Source organism: Coturnix japonica, chromosome 5 (assembly GCF_001577835.2).
Source record: "Coturnix japonica isolate 7356 chromosome 5, Coturnix japonica 2.1, whole genome shotgun sequence".
Lineage (NCBI taxonomy): Eukaryota > Metazoa > Chordata > Aves > Galliformes > Phasianidae > Coturnix > Coturnix japonica.
The window spans coordinates 2,980,480-2,996,817 of record NC_029520.1 but is presented as its reverse complement, the minus strand read 5'-3'; the positions used below and the strand labels follow the sequence as shown (position 1 = coordinate 2,996,817).

At 42.8% G+C, this 16,338-nt stretch overlaps 1 protein-coding gene across 2 annotated transcripts in view; it reads left to right on the top strand.

The window, feature by feature from the left end:
• LGR4 (leucine rich repeat containing G protein-coupled receptor 4) overlaps positions 1-16,338 on the top strand; it is a 56,929-nt gene that overhangs the window by 23,939 nt on the left and 16,652 nt on the right. For both annotated transcript variants that reach the window (XM_015863442.2, XM_015863444.2), the window contains exons 3-4: positions 9,372-9,443; positions 10,708-10,779. In XM_015863442.2, the coding sequence (XP_015718928.1) occupies positions 9,372-9,443; positions 10,708-10,779 (144 nt within the window). The remainder of the gene's footprint in view (positions 1-9,371; positions 9,444-10,707; positions 10,780-16,338) is intronic.

Here is a 16,338-nt window from a genome sequence, read left to right as displayed (position 1 = left end):
GAGTTAGTATTGCAAAACAGTATTGCAAAATTTAATTGAGTATAAATGGAACGCAATTAAATGTATTATGTAGGAGTTTAAGTCCTATGTAGTGCACATATGGAGAAGATTAGATTAAAAAATGCATTAGGAGTTCTTTAATATTAGGGTTGTCATTTCCTTTGTGCAATTTTGTAGTTTCAAAAGACTTTAGAGGATCGTTTTCCAAGTCCTGAAAGGAATGGTAGCAACCAGAAGTGAGAGGAGTAGAGTACCAGATTTGTAAAAGCTGGCTGCTTGATTTAAAAGATGCTGCATTGCTGAGGCACTGATTTGGATGCCTGAAATTTATGTGTCTAGTGCTGTTTCCAGGCACAATAAGTGCCTGGAGGCATCTCCACGAGACTGGCAGATCCAATAGTGTGGAGACTGATGGCCTCCTGCAATGGCACTTGAAGGCCAGGTGGAAGTAGGCTGCCTTGTGTGATGCTAAATGACTGTGATCAGGGCACTGGGTGCCTCGCAAAGTATTGTATTGGCAGATATGATCTGAGTTTTTCTGCCATGACGATACCTGAGTACTGCTAGCAGAAACAGAAGCATTCCAGCTAATCTGCAAGCAACATCAGCCTCTTGGGTTGTGCGCTCCTTGTGCCCCTGCTCACAAGCTTATGCATGTTGCAGCATAGTGCACTTACCATGCGTCTGTGGGATTCTTGCACTATTTATAAACGTTATAAAAATTCTCCATCGCTGTGTAACTGATACCCATCTGGAAGTAATTTGCGCGTGATTGAGACAGCAATGGTCAGAGTCAGCGAGGAGCGGACCACCAAGGGCTTTGCCACAGCAGTTAAAGAAGTGTGTTCTCCAGAAAATGTGAACATAAACGTGATACAGCCCTGAACTTGGTATGGAAACTAAAAATCTTTGAAGAATTTGGCCGCAGTTTTCTAACCACACCTTAAAATATTTATAGAAAGCTGGAGGAGGAAAATACACTTCGATAAATGTAGTGTTTTTAGAAAGCAGAAACTGTTTTGCAGTGTGGATTTTTAAGTAGAAGAGCCGGGCTGCGCAATGTTTTGTTGCTTTTCTAAACTGTTTTAGTTCCTTCTAACATATAGAATTATTTGAAGTGGTATTAGGGGTTTTGACTATGTGATTTCTATTCTCTGCACTGGTGAAATATCAGCTTGTTTAATTAAATGGCTCGCTCTTAGGGAAGCCAAATTGCAGTGATTTTTGTATTCTTGGCCTGTTTTTTGTTTTGACTTGAGAAACTTGTACCACTCCAACAAAGTAAATGTCTCCCTGCCTTAATGACCTTCTTACTTAGTTTTAGTTTCCACTCTTTTAATGTTTTAAAACCTTCCCTTCTTTTTTTACCCTGCTCTGCTGGATAGGGCTTAAACAATAAGGCATCTACCTCCTGAAGCTGTCTTGAAGCAGAGCACTGTCTCCCTCTGCATAAGGGCAGGGAAGATGCTCACTGCCCTCTGACTCTTGTAGTTTCAAAGAGTGTATTGCAAGAAAATAATCACTCTTGAAGACACCAAGAGACCGCAGTGCTCAGTGACCTTGCAGATGCGTGCTATGCCAAGGTCTGTTTTGTTTCTGCTTTTGTTCATATTGTACGAAAGAGTCCGTCTTTTGTGACGCTGTCTTCAGATTATTATTTTATTGAGGTTTTTATTAGCGGCTGAAAGTGGTTCCAGAGAATTAAAGTAACAAAATGAAAGTTTTAATCAAAAAAAGGTTTCTCCTTTCTGAACCGCTCATCTGCTTTTTGAGAGGTGAGTAAATATCCAGAGAGAGGAGTGAGTGTGCAACTGTAGCTATTCAGGAAAAGAGAGAGTCCAGCTGAGAACGGAATGACTGTTTAATTATACCTGTGCTGATTACAGCACTAAGAGGTCCTTAAACATCTCACTCACCCTATCCTCTGAGCCAGAGTCTCTGATTGTGGCTTTTAATTGACAAAAATATGTTTTGAGAACGTAAGGATTAATTAAAATGCATACTGGCAGTGGGAAATGAAATGTTTTTGCCATAAGGTTGTAATCAGGAAGTATCTGCAAGGGAAATGTCTAGGGTTATTTTTCCTCTCAACTGCAGCTGAAGATGACCACCTGGCTGAAATGTCGCAGCTGCTTGCTTTTGTAGTGTCTATTTCAGTATGTAATTTAGATGATCCCCTTCCTTCTAATTTCTGCCTCAGCACCAAGTTGTATTTTCCTCAAGGAGGGAGAGGGAGCGTCTTGTCTCTTTTATTATATTGGTTTTGTGAATAAGACATGTCTTGGAGCGAGGCCAAGGCCACCAAGGCTGAGCTGCTAGTTTGGGATGCAGTCTTTTCTCACCTGGCTGTGGAGCATTGGAAGAAGTCTTGGTCTTTTGGAAGAGTGTTTTTTACACGAAGACAGTGGGTTCGTTTTGAGTAGGAAAGTAAGGATGAAAAGTTTTCCTGATGCCCAGCCATGTGGTGGCTGAGGCTGTGCTGAAGCATCCTCTCGTGACACTGGCTGGTATGGCTGGAGTCAACTGACTATGCTAGACACCATCCAGCTCCCACTGAGTGTGCATGGAACAGGCAGGGAGCTCCCTTCAGCTGCTCGCTTGGCAGGTCAGCCAGCTGGGCCATCCCTTGATGGGATGTCAGAAATATCTGGCGTGGGGCTGGAAGCTGATGGGCCCACATCATCCATCTGCCACCTCTGAATGAACAAATGAACAGCTGGAGGAGACAGTTTCTTCAGTTGCTCCCTCCAGCCTGAATTCCAAGAGGTGAAGTTCTAATGAAGAAAATGTGAGTTGTAGGTTTCACATGTGTTAGCAAGTTGGGAGCCTAGGCTTTGACTTGACCACCTAGCATACATTAGAAACGTTTGCTGCTTTGTGTGTGCTGGAGCTTTAGAAAGTATATCGGCGTGTCGTAGCTTGCACCATCAAATTCTAGTCAAGACAAACCTTTAGGCAAAGACTCCCAAGTAGAATTAACCGCAGTCAGCGAAGATGCTTTTAAACATCACCTACCTGGTCTGCGCGAGATGCTAAATGATGTTTAAAAACATGTTGGCCAACCAGTGTTTAATTAATGTTTTCTTATCTAGGTGAGCCCTAAATCAGTTTTATTCTGGATCAGATTCAGTCCTGCTGATATAAATGCAATGTTTCTGTGACTTAGAAAGCTCTCCCTGTACTTAACCGTTGCATTTCTTTTCTTTCTGAGGGGATGAATTGTAGTAAGTTAAGCAAATTCCATTGTTTTTAGTGTATATGTCCATGTAATACCTCTGAAATTCATCATGGTTGTGTGCAAGCATACCAAGATGTGTCAGCTTTAAGTACATTTGAGAGGGACTGAAGCTTTTTCCTTACCTGTCGCCTTTTAGTTGGTGTTCAGCAATACCTTCACATTTGTGCATGTAGGAGCTGGCTCAGCTCAGCCGCCCGGAGGCTGAACTGTGCAGTATTTGGCTTCAAGACTTGTCCTACATGTCTTCCTTTATTATGCTGCCTGAGCACCATTTTTGGGCGGCCTAAAAGCATAAACTAGGCAAGAAGCTTCTGGAGGACCAGTGGCACCTCAGAAGCTCTCAGGCTATGGGCCTCCCTTACTGCAGAGACCCCAGGGAACACCTGTGCTGTTCAACCCAGCTCCTCCTTTCAGTTTCTGGAACTAACTGAGCATGAGTGACAAGACAGGAGTGCAGGGAGCTCCAGGCTCCAGCCTGGAAAAGTATCGTCTGTAGCTCTGATGTTATGGTATAGTAAGAAGATGTGACTACATCATTTTTACCTTCTTTCTTCCATCCTTTTGAGCAGCTGTTGATTTTGGTGTATTTTTGTGGGTGTTCTGAGTTCTTTCGTAATTAGCATCAGTGGATTTTATCTTTGTGTTGACAAAGTAACCCGTGCTGGTGTAAAGTTCTTCTGCCTCTCCTTTATAGAAGTAAAATTGTAGATGTTTCTGATAAAAATATTTTTGGGTTTCTTCAGCCTTTGGAAGGTTGTTGGATAACCTGATTCTTAACCTTCACTTAATGAGCCAGCAGGAAAATGACTCCCATTTCTCCAAGATTTTCATGTCTGCAAAACCTGGGTTTTGTATTTACCTGTTATACATCTGAAGTGGTTAGAAAACTGGCACCAGAATTAGTTGCCACATAGGTGTAGATTTAACCCACTTCCATGTTTTGCAGCGTCATCCTGTGCTTGAAAGTATAGTATCAGGGCAACAGACAGACTGCGTGGACAGAGTAAAGCAGCTCCAAGGATCTACTGGCTCAGCTGGTGTTTGAATGGGTGACTTGCTGAAAATTTAGCAGTAGAACTGTGGACAGGCATTAGACTTCCTTTTAATCAGTTTAGTTTGTCTTTTAAGTCTCTGATCAGGAATGCATCTGGAAAATAAACCATTACCTTGGAGCGCAGCATAGTTTACAGAGAGCTGTATGTGCTAGGAAGCTTTGGGATGAGAAGCGCCTACTCAGCCTGATGGAATTGGTGACGTTTCAGCACTGTTTCTGGTTAGAGACTTGTTTAGGTTCTTGTTGTGCCTTGGCTTACATGATTGCTGTTTTATAAAGAATGGTTGAGATTGTGTAATAATGAAACTACTGCAAGAAAAGGAGGTGGGGGTAAATGTGTTTTCCGTTACCAGAAGCAGAATAAAGTATCCATTTAGTTAGGCTAAATTGGCGTGGAGGAATTGGAGTAATCTGTAGGTTATTGATTTGCTTCACAGCAGTGCAGCAGGCTGCAGCTGACAGAGTCCCAGAGGGGCCATTTGCTTTGCACAGATAACCAAAGTGAAGTTCAGTTCAGCACTGAGGCTCCCATTTACGAGTGTAAGCGCAGCTGCTGAGAATGGGCATTGGACATTACGGCGTGCTTGTCAGTTGTTGGGAGGTATAAGGTGGATGTAAGATGGTTGTCTTCGGTTTTCTCTTTGTCTTAAAAAATAATCAGACATTTTATCTGTGCTTTGCTCTTAAGGAAACTGAATTCCATTCCAAAGTGGCCACTCATCTAGAGAAGACTGGAATAGGTTTGTGTGCGAAGTGTGAAGAACCCTGAAGAATCTGGTGGTTGGGGTTGGGGCAAGTATGTAAGGATGGCAGAACATTAAGTAGGTGGAAGAAGGCAAAGAAGTAAAGAACTGGTGGAAGTGCAAGAGGGAAAGCAATGGAATATTTCCCTTAGGTTGTAAAGAGGTAGAAGTTGAAGAATTAAAGGGAGGTGTTGAGGGAGCAGAGAACCAGTGGCAAATGGACTGTGAATGGATGACTAGATCTTGAGTAGGAGGCTTAGGTCTCACCAGAAAGCAGCTCTGGTGGAATAATGCATCGTCTGATTTCATACAACACATAAGGATTGTATTTTGTGGAAGTATTTAGGTTTTCTGTTGAGAAGGTAAGGTTACACAGTCTGACCATGGAGAAAGTACCCTATGTTTTATTACTGCAGATAAGATGGGCAGGTAGGGTTAGGAGCGTACTACCATGGTGCAAGGAACAAAGCAAAACAAAAAAAAATCCCACATGAAAACAAACAAAAAGCCCACAGTAAAACTTCTCTCTCTTCCCACGTGCAAATGTGAGCCTTTCAGAAGGACGGAAGGAAATCTATTCTTTATCAGTAACCTGAGGTTCACCACCATCTGGGATGAAAGGCAAGCAGAGAGGTTTCCAAGATGTTCATATTGCATCTTATCAGAATGATAGATTTTGGTTGTTGCAGCCAAAAATGCTTCTGTGGGACATCCTTCCTGACCTTGGAGTGACACCAGCGATTAGCTTGGCCCAGTTAACGTGCAGCAGGGTTGCCAGATTCATAATTGCAGAATTCTTAATTTCCCTAAAGAGGAGCATCTTTGCTGCTTTCAGAAGAATTATAGTGCGAGAAGCTACGCTTACTTTGTACTCTGAGAATGAGATAGGGGATGATTATTCTCCAGCCAGATTGTGTCCTGATTTCTGTAATAGCAACAAGGTGTCCTCTACATCTGAAGATTGTTTACTGTGCTACTTGAAATGATGATTAGAATGTACTGGTCTCTTACCAGGGATGACAGGATAGCAGAAGTATTTTGTCCTCTGTATGTCCTCCCCTGATGTACTGCTACTCCAAAATAGATTTTGTCCATCTGAGTTTGTCCAAATTTGCAGAAATTTGATCCCATTGAAACACCTTTTTAATTTTTTTCTCACCCAGAAAGAAGAGTGCAGTTCTCAGCATTACACAGTTCTAAAGAGACTGCCAACCTAAAATAATGCTACCTAATGTGTTTCATTACAACTGTGATTCCACTGCTGCCCCACAAAACCTCTGAGGTATCTCAGATGCCCTAATGCAGAATCCTCTCAGCCCTGGACAGAGGGCTGTCTCTGTAGATTAATCTGTTTTATAGTCCTATGCCTTTTGGAGTTAGAGCTCTAAATGAACACTGACGTCACTTGGCCAGCAAGCTGTAAACTGGCGTTCATCCCTGGTCTCTTAAACTGTTTCTTCTCAAAAGGAAGGAAAGGATGGATTCTCAGCTTAAAGGTAGGGCTGCCTCCAGGTGTCACTCCAGTTTGGAGTTCTTGCTGTGGCAAGGAAGCACCCAGGACTGGGCCCAAGCAGCATAGTGAGGCCCCACCATGCCCACTGACCACGTCCCTCAGTGCCACATCTCTGTAGTTCTCGAACACCTTGTTATTTGCTCTTTTCTCTCTTGAAAACGCAGCTGGCTATGTGAGGAGAAGCCCAGCTCTGCTGCGCACGGCTGCAGCGGAGGCAGGCACATTGCACAAACCAGCCCATTGTCTTTGCCTGCTGGAAAGCTGCACCTCAAGCTGCTAAGGAGCAGCCACGCTCCCCAAGGCTAGGACACGAATGATAAATGTCTATTTGGCAAACTGATTAGTGAAGCGTTTGCACACTTGGCTAGTTGTATCCTGTTTCCTGGAAGGCTGCCAGGTTTAGGAGAAACGGAAATGTAATGGATTGCAGGGTTTGGGGTTTTTTTGGGGGGAGGAGGGAAGGGGAAAAGGTTCTCTGTTGGTTGGTTGCAAAAGGCTGAATAAACAGGAGTTGCCTTGAGGAAGGCTAAGTCTTGCTGTTTGAAGTCACGCAAGCCCTGCTCTGGCTCCGCTGTATTTAGTTTCCAGTGCGCTGTAAATTGTGTTAGTGGCACTGAGTGAGCGATGCTCTGTAGGGCTGGGGGAGGTTATCCGACTGGCTTTAGTTTAGCTTTTTAAAACAAATCATAATCCTGGGTCTCTCTGGGGAGAGGAAGAAGTTACAGCGTACGCCTGATAAGTCGCATGTCAACTCCTTTCACTGGGAAGCCCGGCTGAGCTGGAGCTGCTGGGCAGAAGCTGGTCAATGCTGCTGCTTTTGGAAGTGGGCAGTAGGCAGTGGGAATTGGCTGTGGTTTAAGAGCCAGAGTAGTTCAGTGCTGAAGCCTCAGCTGGGTTATTCTTGATTTAAGGGTTTCTGTGTCGATGTTTTGAGTACCGTGTTCTGCAGATCGCTAAGAAAATGCTGGTGTGGAGAACCAGCTCTTAGGTTTCTTTCTGTGTGAGTGATGGGAACCATTTGTCTAAAATCAAACTGATCTGTAGAGGGTGAGCAGTTCTCCTTTTATAAATAAAATCTTCTACCTTTGACAAATGGATTTGATAAACAGAGCTATCGTGTTTTCTATTAGGCGGCATTTTATGAAGTCATTAGTTGTGCTACAAGCAGATCTGTGTTGGAATCATGTGCTTCAGGTGATCTCTGTTAGGTAGTTACAGTATCATGGAATTGTAGGGTTGGAAGAGACCTCTAGAGATCACCGAGTCCAACCCCCCTGCCAAAGCAGGTTCCCTACACCACGTTGCACAGGTAGGTGTCCAGGCGGGTCTTGAATATCTCCAGAGAAGGAAACTCCACCACCTCCTTGGGCAGCCTGTTCCAGTGCTCCGTCACCCTCACCGTAAAGAATGCCTTGCGCACATTCACGCAGGACTTCTATGCTGAAGTTTCAGCCCATTTCCCCTAGTCCTGTCCCCACACACTACTGAAAAGAGACCTAGTTAGAAGTAGAGAGCATGATAAAACTGTGTTAATGTTGCTTTGTGCTGGCAAGCTTGATGCTTCAGATGTTATGAGTTTGTTCCTTTCCTTTTAGAAATATTATGTTCCCCTTAGTGTAGCTGGCTCACTTCAGCTCCCTGTAACAACAGTGGTGTATTTTGATATCCCGTAAAGCGCAAATACTGATTTTTAATTATTAACGCTGCGTCGTACGTAGTATTTTCACCAGATGATTTCATTTTACGACCTCTTCCAGTGCCGATTTTGCTTAGCTTGGATGTGAAACCAAGTCTGAAAGCAAATCCTTTGGCTGAAATGATGGCATCTTTTGGCAGCTGTGGATTAACAGGTGTTCTGCATTATTGTCTTTTACCCCTAAAAAAGAAAAGAACCTCATGTTGCAGCACTGAGAGCTCAGCAAAGGTTGAACCGCACAGTGTCTGCTGCTCAGAGTATGGATGAAATGTTGGAGAGCAAGGAGTGGGGGCTGGGTGGAGCTGCTGGAAAGCAGCCGTTGGGACTGATGTTTCTGCTTTCCTCCTTTGTCTTCTGCAGTGCCTCCTGGATTTATGACTTCCAATATCGCAGTTGTTTTCACGGTTTACTTGGTGCTGATACCCAGCAGTCCAAGTTTGAAAGTGGCCCCATTTTGAGACAACACAAATACGGCTGAGGGTTCTGTTTCCTTCCTCTCTTTCCCTCCCCTCAAAACAGATTTCTTTCCTGAAAAATATGTCCAAATAACTAGCAGAAAAAGGTGAAAGGTGATCAAGATGATGTCTTGATAACATAGGCAGACTTTCTGTCACTTCTCAACACCATTAAACATTCCACTTCCATGTGAGCATTGCCCTTGTGTTTCAGACTTTATTACAAACCTTTCCCTGCTTCTCCTCAGCATCGAGCTGGTCTTCCTTCACTGCATAGCTTCAGAGAAACTGCTGCATAGATTAAAAACACATGGATGTCAGAGCATGCATTGCACCAAAGCATTGTCGAAAGCCCGAGGGTCATGTTGATAGTGGGAAGTGCACTTTTCAAACCTAGTGCCGTAAGAAGGTTCTTCATTCATCTTTCTGTAGTATGTTGTGTTGTTTCTTGGTTTTACTTTTTTCTTTTTTTAGCGTGTTTGCAAAAGTTTATCCCTGAGGTTTGAGTGAATTCTGGTTGTGAAAGATACGTAACGACTGAACTACCTGACCAAACATATGGCATACTTGGGTTCAAAGTGCCTACTTGTTTGCATTGCTGATTTCTCATGTAAGAAGATTGTAGAAGTGCTGCATTTAATGATTGAAATTATTATTACAATTTTTTTCCAGGCGGCTGGCTGGCAATGACCTTTCTTTTATCCATCCGAAGGCCTTGTCTGGGTTGAAAGAACTCAAAGTTCTGTAAGTAATTGGGTTTTAGAGCTTCGTATGCCTTCTTACTGCACAGTACTGCACAGTCAGCCTATTTACTGATGGGTTGGATGGAGATTTCTTTTCTTTGTTAAAACAATATTATTACCCCCCCAAAATATGTATATTGCTCCTACTTGTTCTTTAACAGCCTAAACTGTAATTACTGTATCAAATGGGAGCACTTGCTTTTCTTTATGAGGTATAGGTTGTAGCACTAGAGTCTTAAGAAGGAAGAAACCTTATGAAGGACATACAGAGCTCGCTCTTATTCTCAGCCCCTCATTCTATTCCATCAGGTGCTCAGACTGGTACTTTTAACAATACTGGTTGACCTTTGCATTGTCCACTAAGGGTGATAAAAATCATTTGGGTAGTTTGATGTTGCTTTAAGTGAAAATGATTTTAATATTAAGAAGGTTCTTACTGAAAATAAAAAGCTTGAATTGAGTGCCCCATTTCTCATATCCTGTTTTTCCTTCTAAGCTTAGAACATTGCTTCAACTGCTTCTCCATTGCTAAGGATAAAAGGTTTTCTGCTGTAGCATTTAAGCCGCTGGAAATATTTCCAGTTGCTGGGAGAGTAATAGTTAATTAAATAGATATTTGAATAACCTAATGAAGAAGGATTCTGAAATTGTGAAGAGGAAGGGTAAACACAGCATAAGTGAAGAAACTACTGATCTGTCCTGATGTTTTGGAAACAAAATGCCCAGTGTCAAGGCCTTCAAAAGTCTTTCCATTGGGACACTCAGCTCTGGAGGAGCCTGAAATTCTAGCAGTTCTTGAAAAATTAGTTATTAATTAGCAGTTAACTTACATGTCCAACAGCAGTTACCCTAATATGCATCCCGACCTAATCGTACTTAATAACGTGTGAGATCTCAGTTATTTGCATTCGCTTTACATAAAACACTTATAATGTAATGGTACGTTGTCCCACAAGAGTTTGTAAAAATACAGCGTAACTGAACTCTCTGTGGTTCTAGTTTTGTTCTGTATCTTCTCGCTGCTGTCCTCAGAGGTGCTTGGTTGTGAAAGTACTTTGTAAGTTGGATTCTTAATGCTATGAGCATTGACGCAGCTTCAAGAAAAATTAGAGGCTTGTGTGTTTTGTAGCACATATAGGATGATTTCTCAAGAAAATGAATGTGATGATGCCACGTTCTCTTGCATAGGTTAGAAATGGACTGTGGGGTATTCTATATAAGCGTTATTGTCAAAGTACTGTACTGACACAGTGGCATTTTTACAGAACGCTACAGAACAACCAGCTGAAGACTGTACCTAACGAAGCCATCAGAGGGTTGAGCGGTTTGCAGTCCTTGTAAGTTTTCTCACTTTGCTTTTATTTTCCAAACCATGTACAAGTTTGCTTTGTTTTTTAAAGCTCTGTAGTTTGAGCAGTAATGGACCCAGAGTTTCTAATCTTGTGGTTTCAACTGGGGCGAAGGTTTTCTAGCAAAGCTGACAAGGAATTGTTTTTGCTGTCTTTGGGGGTGACTTAAACTCTTTCAAAACCCAAGCATGGGGTTGCTGTATGAATGTAGAGGTGGGAAAGTATTTATCATTCTTATACATGTCCTTAGGTGTTTGAAGCCATTATAAAACATTGTGCAAAAATGATTCATTCCTGAGTCTTTTGTATCTGGAGGAGGAAAAAGGGTTTCTGAGAAGTTGCTGCTGCTTGAGACATGCATGGTATTGGGTTTACTGGAGGGTGTTGAAATCACATAGACAGTTAGGAGCACTCAGCCATTATTGCTAGTTGCTTCTAAGGTATTTCATATGTGCTTACACTATCTCCTGGATTATTGTATTTCATAGAGCAACTTATTAAGACCTTAATAGTTAGTCACAGCTCTCTATGTGGTAGCTGCTTGTTTCCATGATGAAGGAGCAGAAGGATTTCAAATTTTTTCTTCCTTTCTGCTAACATACAGAGGGAGGGCGAGTTACCTGTTCCCTCTGTGCCAAAACTCAAGTTTCTAACTAAGATCCTATCTCTTTGCATTGCAACAGGTTATTGTGCAACTCTTGCAAAGGTGCTTTGTGGAGACAGCAGTAGTTTGATGCGATCAGATTTGGGGATTCAAGTGCAGGAATGTGGGCTTCCACTTGCAGTAATTCTGCAGATTTCCTTGATGCTCATCTTGATTTACTGCATGTTGGTCTGAGGGCTGCAGTCTCCTTTGGGCAGAAGTTGTAATAAATCCTCTCTACATTAATTAAAGAAAAGATGGCAAGTGTAAAGGTTAAGCCAGCATCTCATTCTTTCTCTGTCTTTGATAGATTTGGATATGTTGGGGGAAAAAAAAAGCCATTGAATGATCACTCAGTGTTGTGTATTATCACCAGTAAAATTGTCTGATACAGCATCATTGTGTTAGTGAAACATAGTGGTGGCAATGGGAAGGGTGGTTCAGGTTGGACGTTAGGAAATACTGCTTCTCCAAGTCAGGCACTGGGGGACTGGCTGTGCCTATGGTGGAGCTGGCATCCCTGGAGGTGTTCAAGAAGCATTCAGATGCTGTACTGAGGAACATGGCTTAGTTGGGAATATTGATGGAAGGCGGATGGCTGGACTGGATGATCTTAGAGGTCTTTTGCAACCTTGATGATTCTGTAAAGTTTGCTGTTCTGGGAGCTTGTTGTTCACAGACAAATGATAGACTGTAGAAAGACTGGTAGAGTGAAAAAGGAGGAAATTGCATCAATAAGTAGCAAGCTACTTGATTATTCTTTTTCTGAGAAAGAACAGATTGAATTTTCAGAATTACTGTGAGAGATACAGTGGGCAAACCCAGCCTGGGAGTCATCAAATATCAGTGTCAGAAGATGAGAATTTTTTCTTCTGTTGTGGATCCTGCTTTGGGTTGGCTCCCACTCTGTCCCCAAGAGGATAGCTGTCTGCACTACCGGATCACCACTCTTTGTTACAATTGGTAGCCATTTGAGGATAATTTTTCTTCCAGAGATGAGCATCATGAGAAACGTAAAGCATTTCTATTTACCGTGCTATCAATAAGCTTTGCCTGAATGCATTTCTGTCATTTTCAGAAGCTTCAGGAAAGCTTTCAGTTTCTTACTTCTCTTGTAAAAATTACAGCGTAGCTCTTTAGTTCCCCCCCTACTAATGCAGAGAGCGGCATCTGGCAAGGGAATGTTGGTCTGTCCTCTGAATTGGAGTAATCGTGGAAAAATAAATGCCAGCATGCTGCTTTATTGGTTTAAGGGGGGGGAAAGACAAAGAAAAACACAGTCTTTTTGAAAGAATGTGTCAAAATGGATTTAAGAATCCTGAGCTGCTCTGACTTCATAAAACAAATAACTCGCCGCAGAGTATATGCTCCTTCTATCTCGTTAATGCATAATCCCAATCCAAAACTTGCAAGTTCCAACATCGTTGAACTGACTCTCTCTTGGCAGTTGCCCAGTTTGCTCTAAAGTAGGCTTTAGGGGGATTTTTTCTTGGTGAAGACACAAATTACTCGTTTGTAGAGCTTTATAGCATATTGATGATAGCTTGGTTTGCAGCTCCTGTAGCACTGCCTCGTTTCTTTCTTGATGCATACAAGTCCTAGCTGCGTAGGAAGGCAGCCGCCTCACTCTATGTGTGAATGAGCCCAGTAAACATACCTGGGTTGGAAAAAAAGAAGATGGTTACAGGAGCTTCATGATTTCTGGTGTTTGTGTTATAGCTGGAGAGTAGCCAGTGTGGTTCAGAATACTAAATGACAGCTCTTTATTTTCTGTTTATATTGGATATCTTCCCAGCTCTGGCCTCCTGAGGAGAGCTAGAATGGAGTTATTCTTTGTAAAAGCGGGGTTTACTAAAAGGAGGAGTTCTGGTGAGCGGAAACGCACTTTGTATCGCATCAGAGTAGTTTATCGGGCAGGATTTGTGATGAAGTGGCACGCTGTGTTCTTTCAATCTGGAGATGGAGTTCCTGAGGTGTATGGCAATACAAGGCTACACGGAGAGCCAGAGGTGGCAAAGCGTTGTGCTCCTGAGGTGAGGTGTGCAAGTCCTGAAAGGAGCAGGAGGTGAAGGCAGAGGGATGGGCCCTTGTTTCAGTGCTGTGGCATAAGGTGCTTTTCAGTTCTGATAGCTCTGGTTTTTTGTGGTTTTTTTTGTAACGCTGTTTATTCTGGGATTTAATTCTAGAGGTTTGCATAACAACTCGTTAAGATACAGCTCTTCTGTGATCGCTCTCACTCACTTCACCCCGGTGAGTTTTTCAGTCATAGCACAGAATATTCTGAGCGTGATGGATACTGTAACTATTGCATTACAAATTAAAGTTTCAGGTCATTTAATGGAATCGTAGAATCCTTACAGTTGGAAGAGACCCCCGGAGGGCCATGTAGTCCAACTACCCGTCAATGACCAGGGACACCACAGCTGGATCAGGTTGCCCAGGGCCTCATCCAGTCTTGCCTTGAAAGTCTCCAGGGATGAGGGAATGCCTCTCCTTGGAAGGATTCCTTGTTTATGCGCATACATGTACCCTGCACCCATTAGCACTATCAGAACGGGAAAGGGGGCAACTTGCGTGTATTTTACATTGGTTTTGCAGGGAGAAAACAAAATTTTGCTGAATATGATTGCTTTTATTTTCATTTACACAGCATTGTGAATGAAGGTCAGCTGATTCCCGTGTGTTATCTGCAGAAAACTTTGTATTCTCTCTGATTAGTTCCACCTTAAGCATTCCAGTGGGAGAAATGTATGTGCTGGCAAATCAGCACTAGCAATGGCAATAGCTTTGGCATGGATCATTTGTTTCTGAGAGCTGCTGTAAATTTGTCTTGGAAGGAAGCAATTCTTCGCACTGCTGTTTGTAATAGGTTAGGTGCAGAGAGCAAATGAGTTAAGTGAGGTAAAGTGCCCCTGTTAACATGGTAGGCTTATTGCCTTACATTGTAGCAGCATTTCCTATGGATCATGCTTATCAGTACTCAACTTCAAAACCTAAAAATCTACTTCAGAGTTATTTGAGTGATCTCTTTGTGATGGTTGAAGGAGCACTTTAAAGAGCAAAGTTCTTTAATAATTGCCATTGAGCAGAAGTGGTGCTGCACGAGAGTCAGGAGTGATTTTCCTTTTATTAACATCGATGCTAGGCTCTTGCCAGTAGTACAAGGCAGTTACAATTTCTGAGCGGCTGAAACGTGGGTGCTGCACATGTGGGTGCAAATGAGAGCTGGCGTGGCCAACAGCACCGGCTTGGGAACGACTGTGCTCCGCACACACTGCTGTGTCCCTGTCAGGCCTGGCTTCAATCATTTTGGTTTGGGTTGGAAGGGACCTTTAAGACCACCTCGTTCCAACCCCCTGCCATAGGCAGGGACATCTCCCTCTAGACCAGGTTGCTCGCAGCCCCATTCAGCCTGGCCTTTCTTGCCCGCATATACACACATGCGTGTTGGTTAGACTTTGGAACTTACCTTCATTCCAATTAAGGTAAGGTGTTAGCTTTACAGTTTCCTTAAAGCAAGGTAAATAGTTGGTAGATCTTTAATTTGCTCTGTTCTTTATCTGCTTAAACAATACACTGAGCGTTCACCAGAGAGCTTCTGAATGTGTCAGCTTCTGTCGTGTTCCTACTCTTTCTTCTTGCATACTTAGAGTTTATGCGAGGAGAGGACCTAGCAGGTAATAAAAGTAAAGATGACAGCTCAGCAAGTAAACTCTGAATTTATAGACTAAAATGGGAAGGTCTCTTGCAAGCCAGTGCCTAGAGGGAAGCTGGAATTGGAGTCGCTTCTGAAAGATTAAGGAATTCAAGTATATGCTGCAAGCTCTAGTTTAAAGAACATAGTCTTATCTTTAACGCTTTAATGGAAGAGGACAGACTTTTGCTAAAGTTCAGTTTGAACAGCAAAGAATATTTCATGTACTTTGTTAACTATTAGTGCTAGTGATGCCTTTCTTGTGTCAGCTGAGATGGACGTGGTGGTGCTTAGCTGAGTTGTGCTGCTTTGCAGTTGTCAGATGTTCCAGTTGTGCTTTTCCTTTGTTCCATGAAGTACACCGTTCTGCACCTTTCACGTTAAATGGAAGCACTGCAGCTGTGATTTGCACAGTGAACACAGTGTAGATAAGCTTCACCTGGATGAAAAAAAATCAATAATAATTATGGAGTGTCCAATTTGCACTAAGAGGCGTGAAGGAATGCAAAACATATGAATGAGACAAAAATGGCTCAGTTAGTTAAAGGTACGTCTTGAGGTCTGATAGCTGGTAACTGGTATCAAGCAGCAATAAATTACTGTTGTGTGTAATCCTGGTAGTATGGCTCTTCTGATGTCATTGTGTCTGTAAATCACAGGTTTTCACTTCAAATCTGTATTCTCTCTCTCTGCAAACCTCTGTTGTGATGTCTGCTGGCCTTGGGGAAGATGGGGCCAGCACAGCCATATACAGAGCCAGAGCTTGGGCTGTGCCAATGAGGACTCAGCGATGCAAGCAATTGCAGCATGCTTTGCTTTGGCTTTAGGATTCGGTATCCCTAATTGCTTTCACCTCTGTTCAGACATTGTGCTTGTTTAGCTGCCAAGAAGTCATGGAGAGCAAGAAGAATGCCTTTTTCAGGTTTCTTTTTTTGTTTGTTGGTTTACTTCAGTTTGTTTTTTTTCTTTCTCTTCCCCCCCCCCCCCCCCCCCCCCCCCCCCAAATCTGCATGAGTAAGTGGAATTTAGGAAGGAGCACAATAAAAGTGCAACCATAGGCATAGGCAAGTAGTCGCAAGGACTGAGAGCACTGCCTGCCTCTCAAGGTACGTTGCTTCTCTTGGAATGAAGAAGAGTTGAAGGCTCAGATATGTTTATTCCACTGGAAAATCATTCTTTTGATCTTCATGGAGGTGTGTGAATTTAGGAG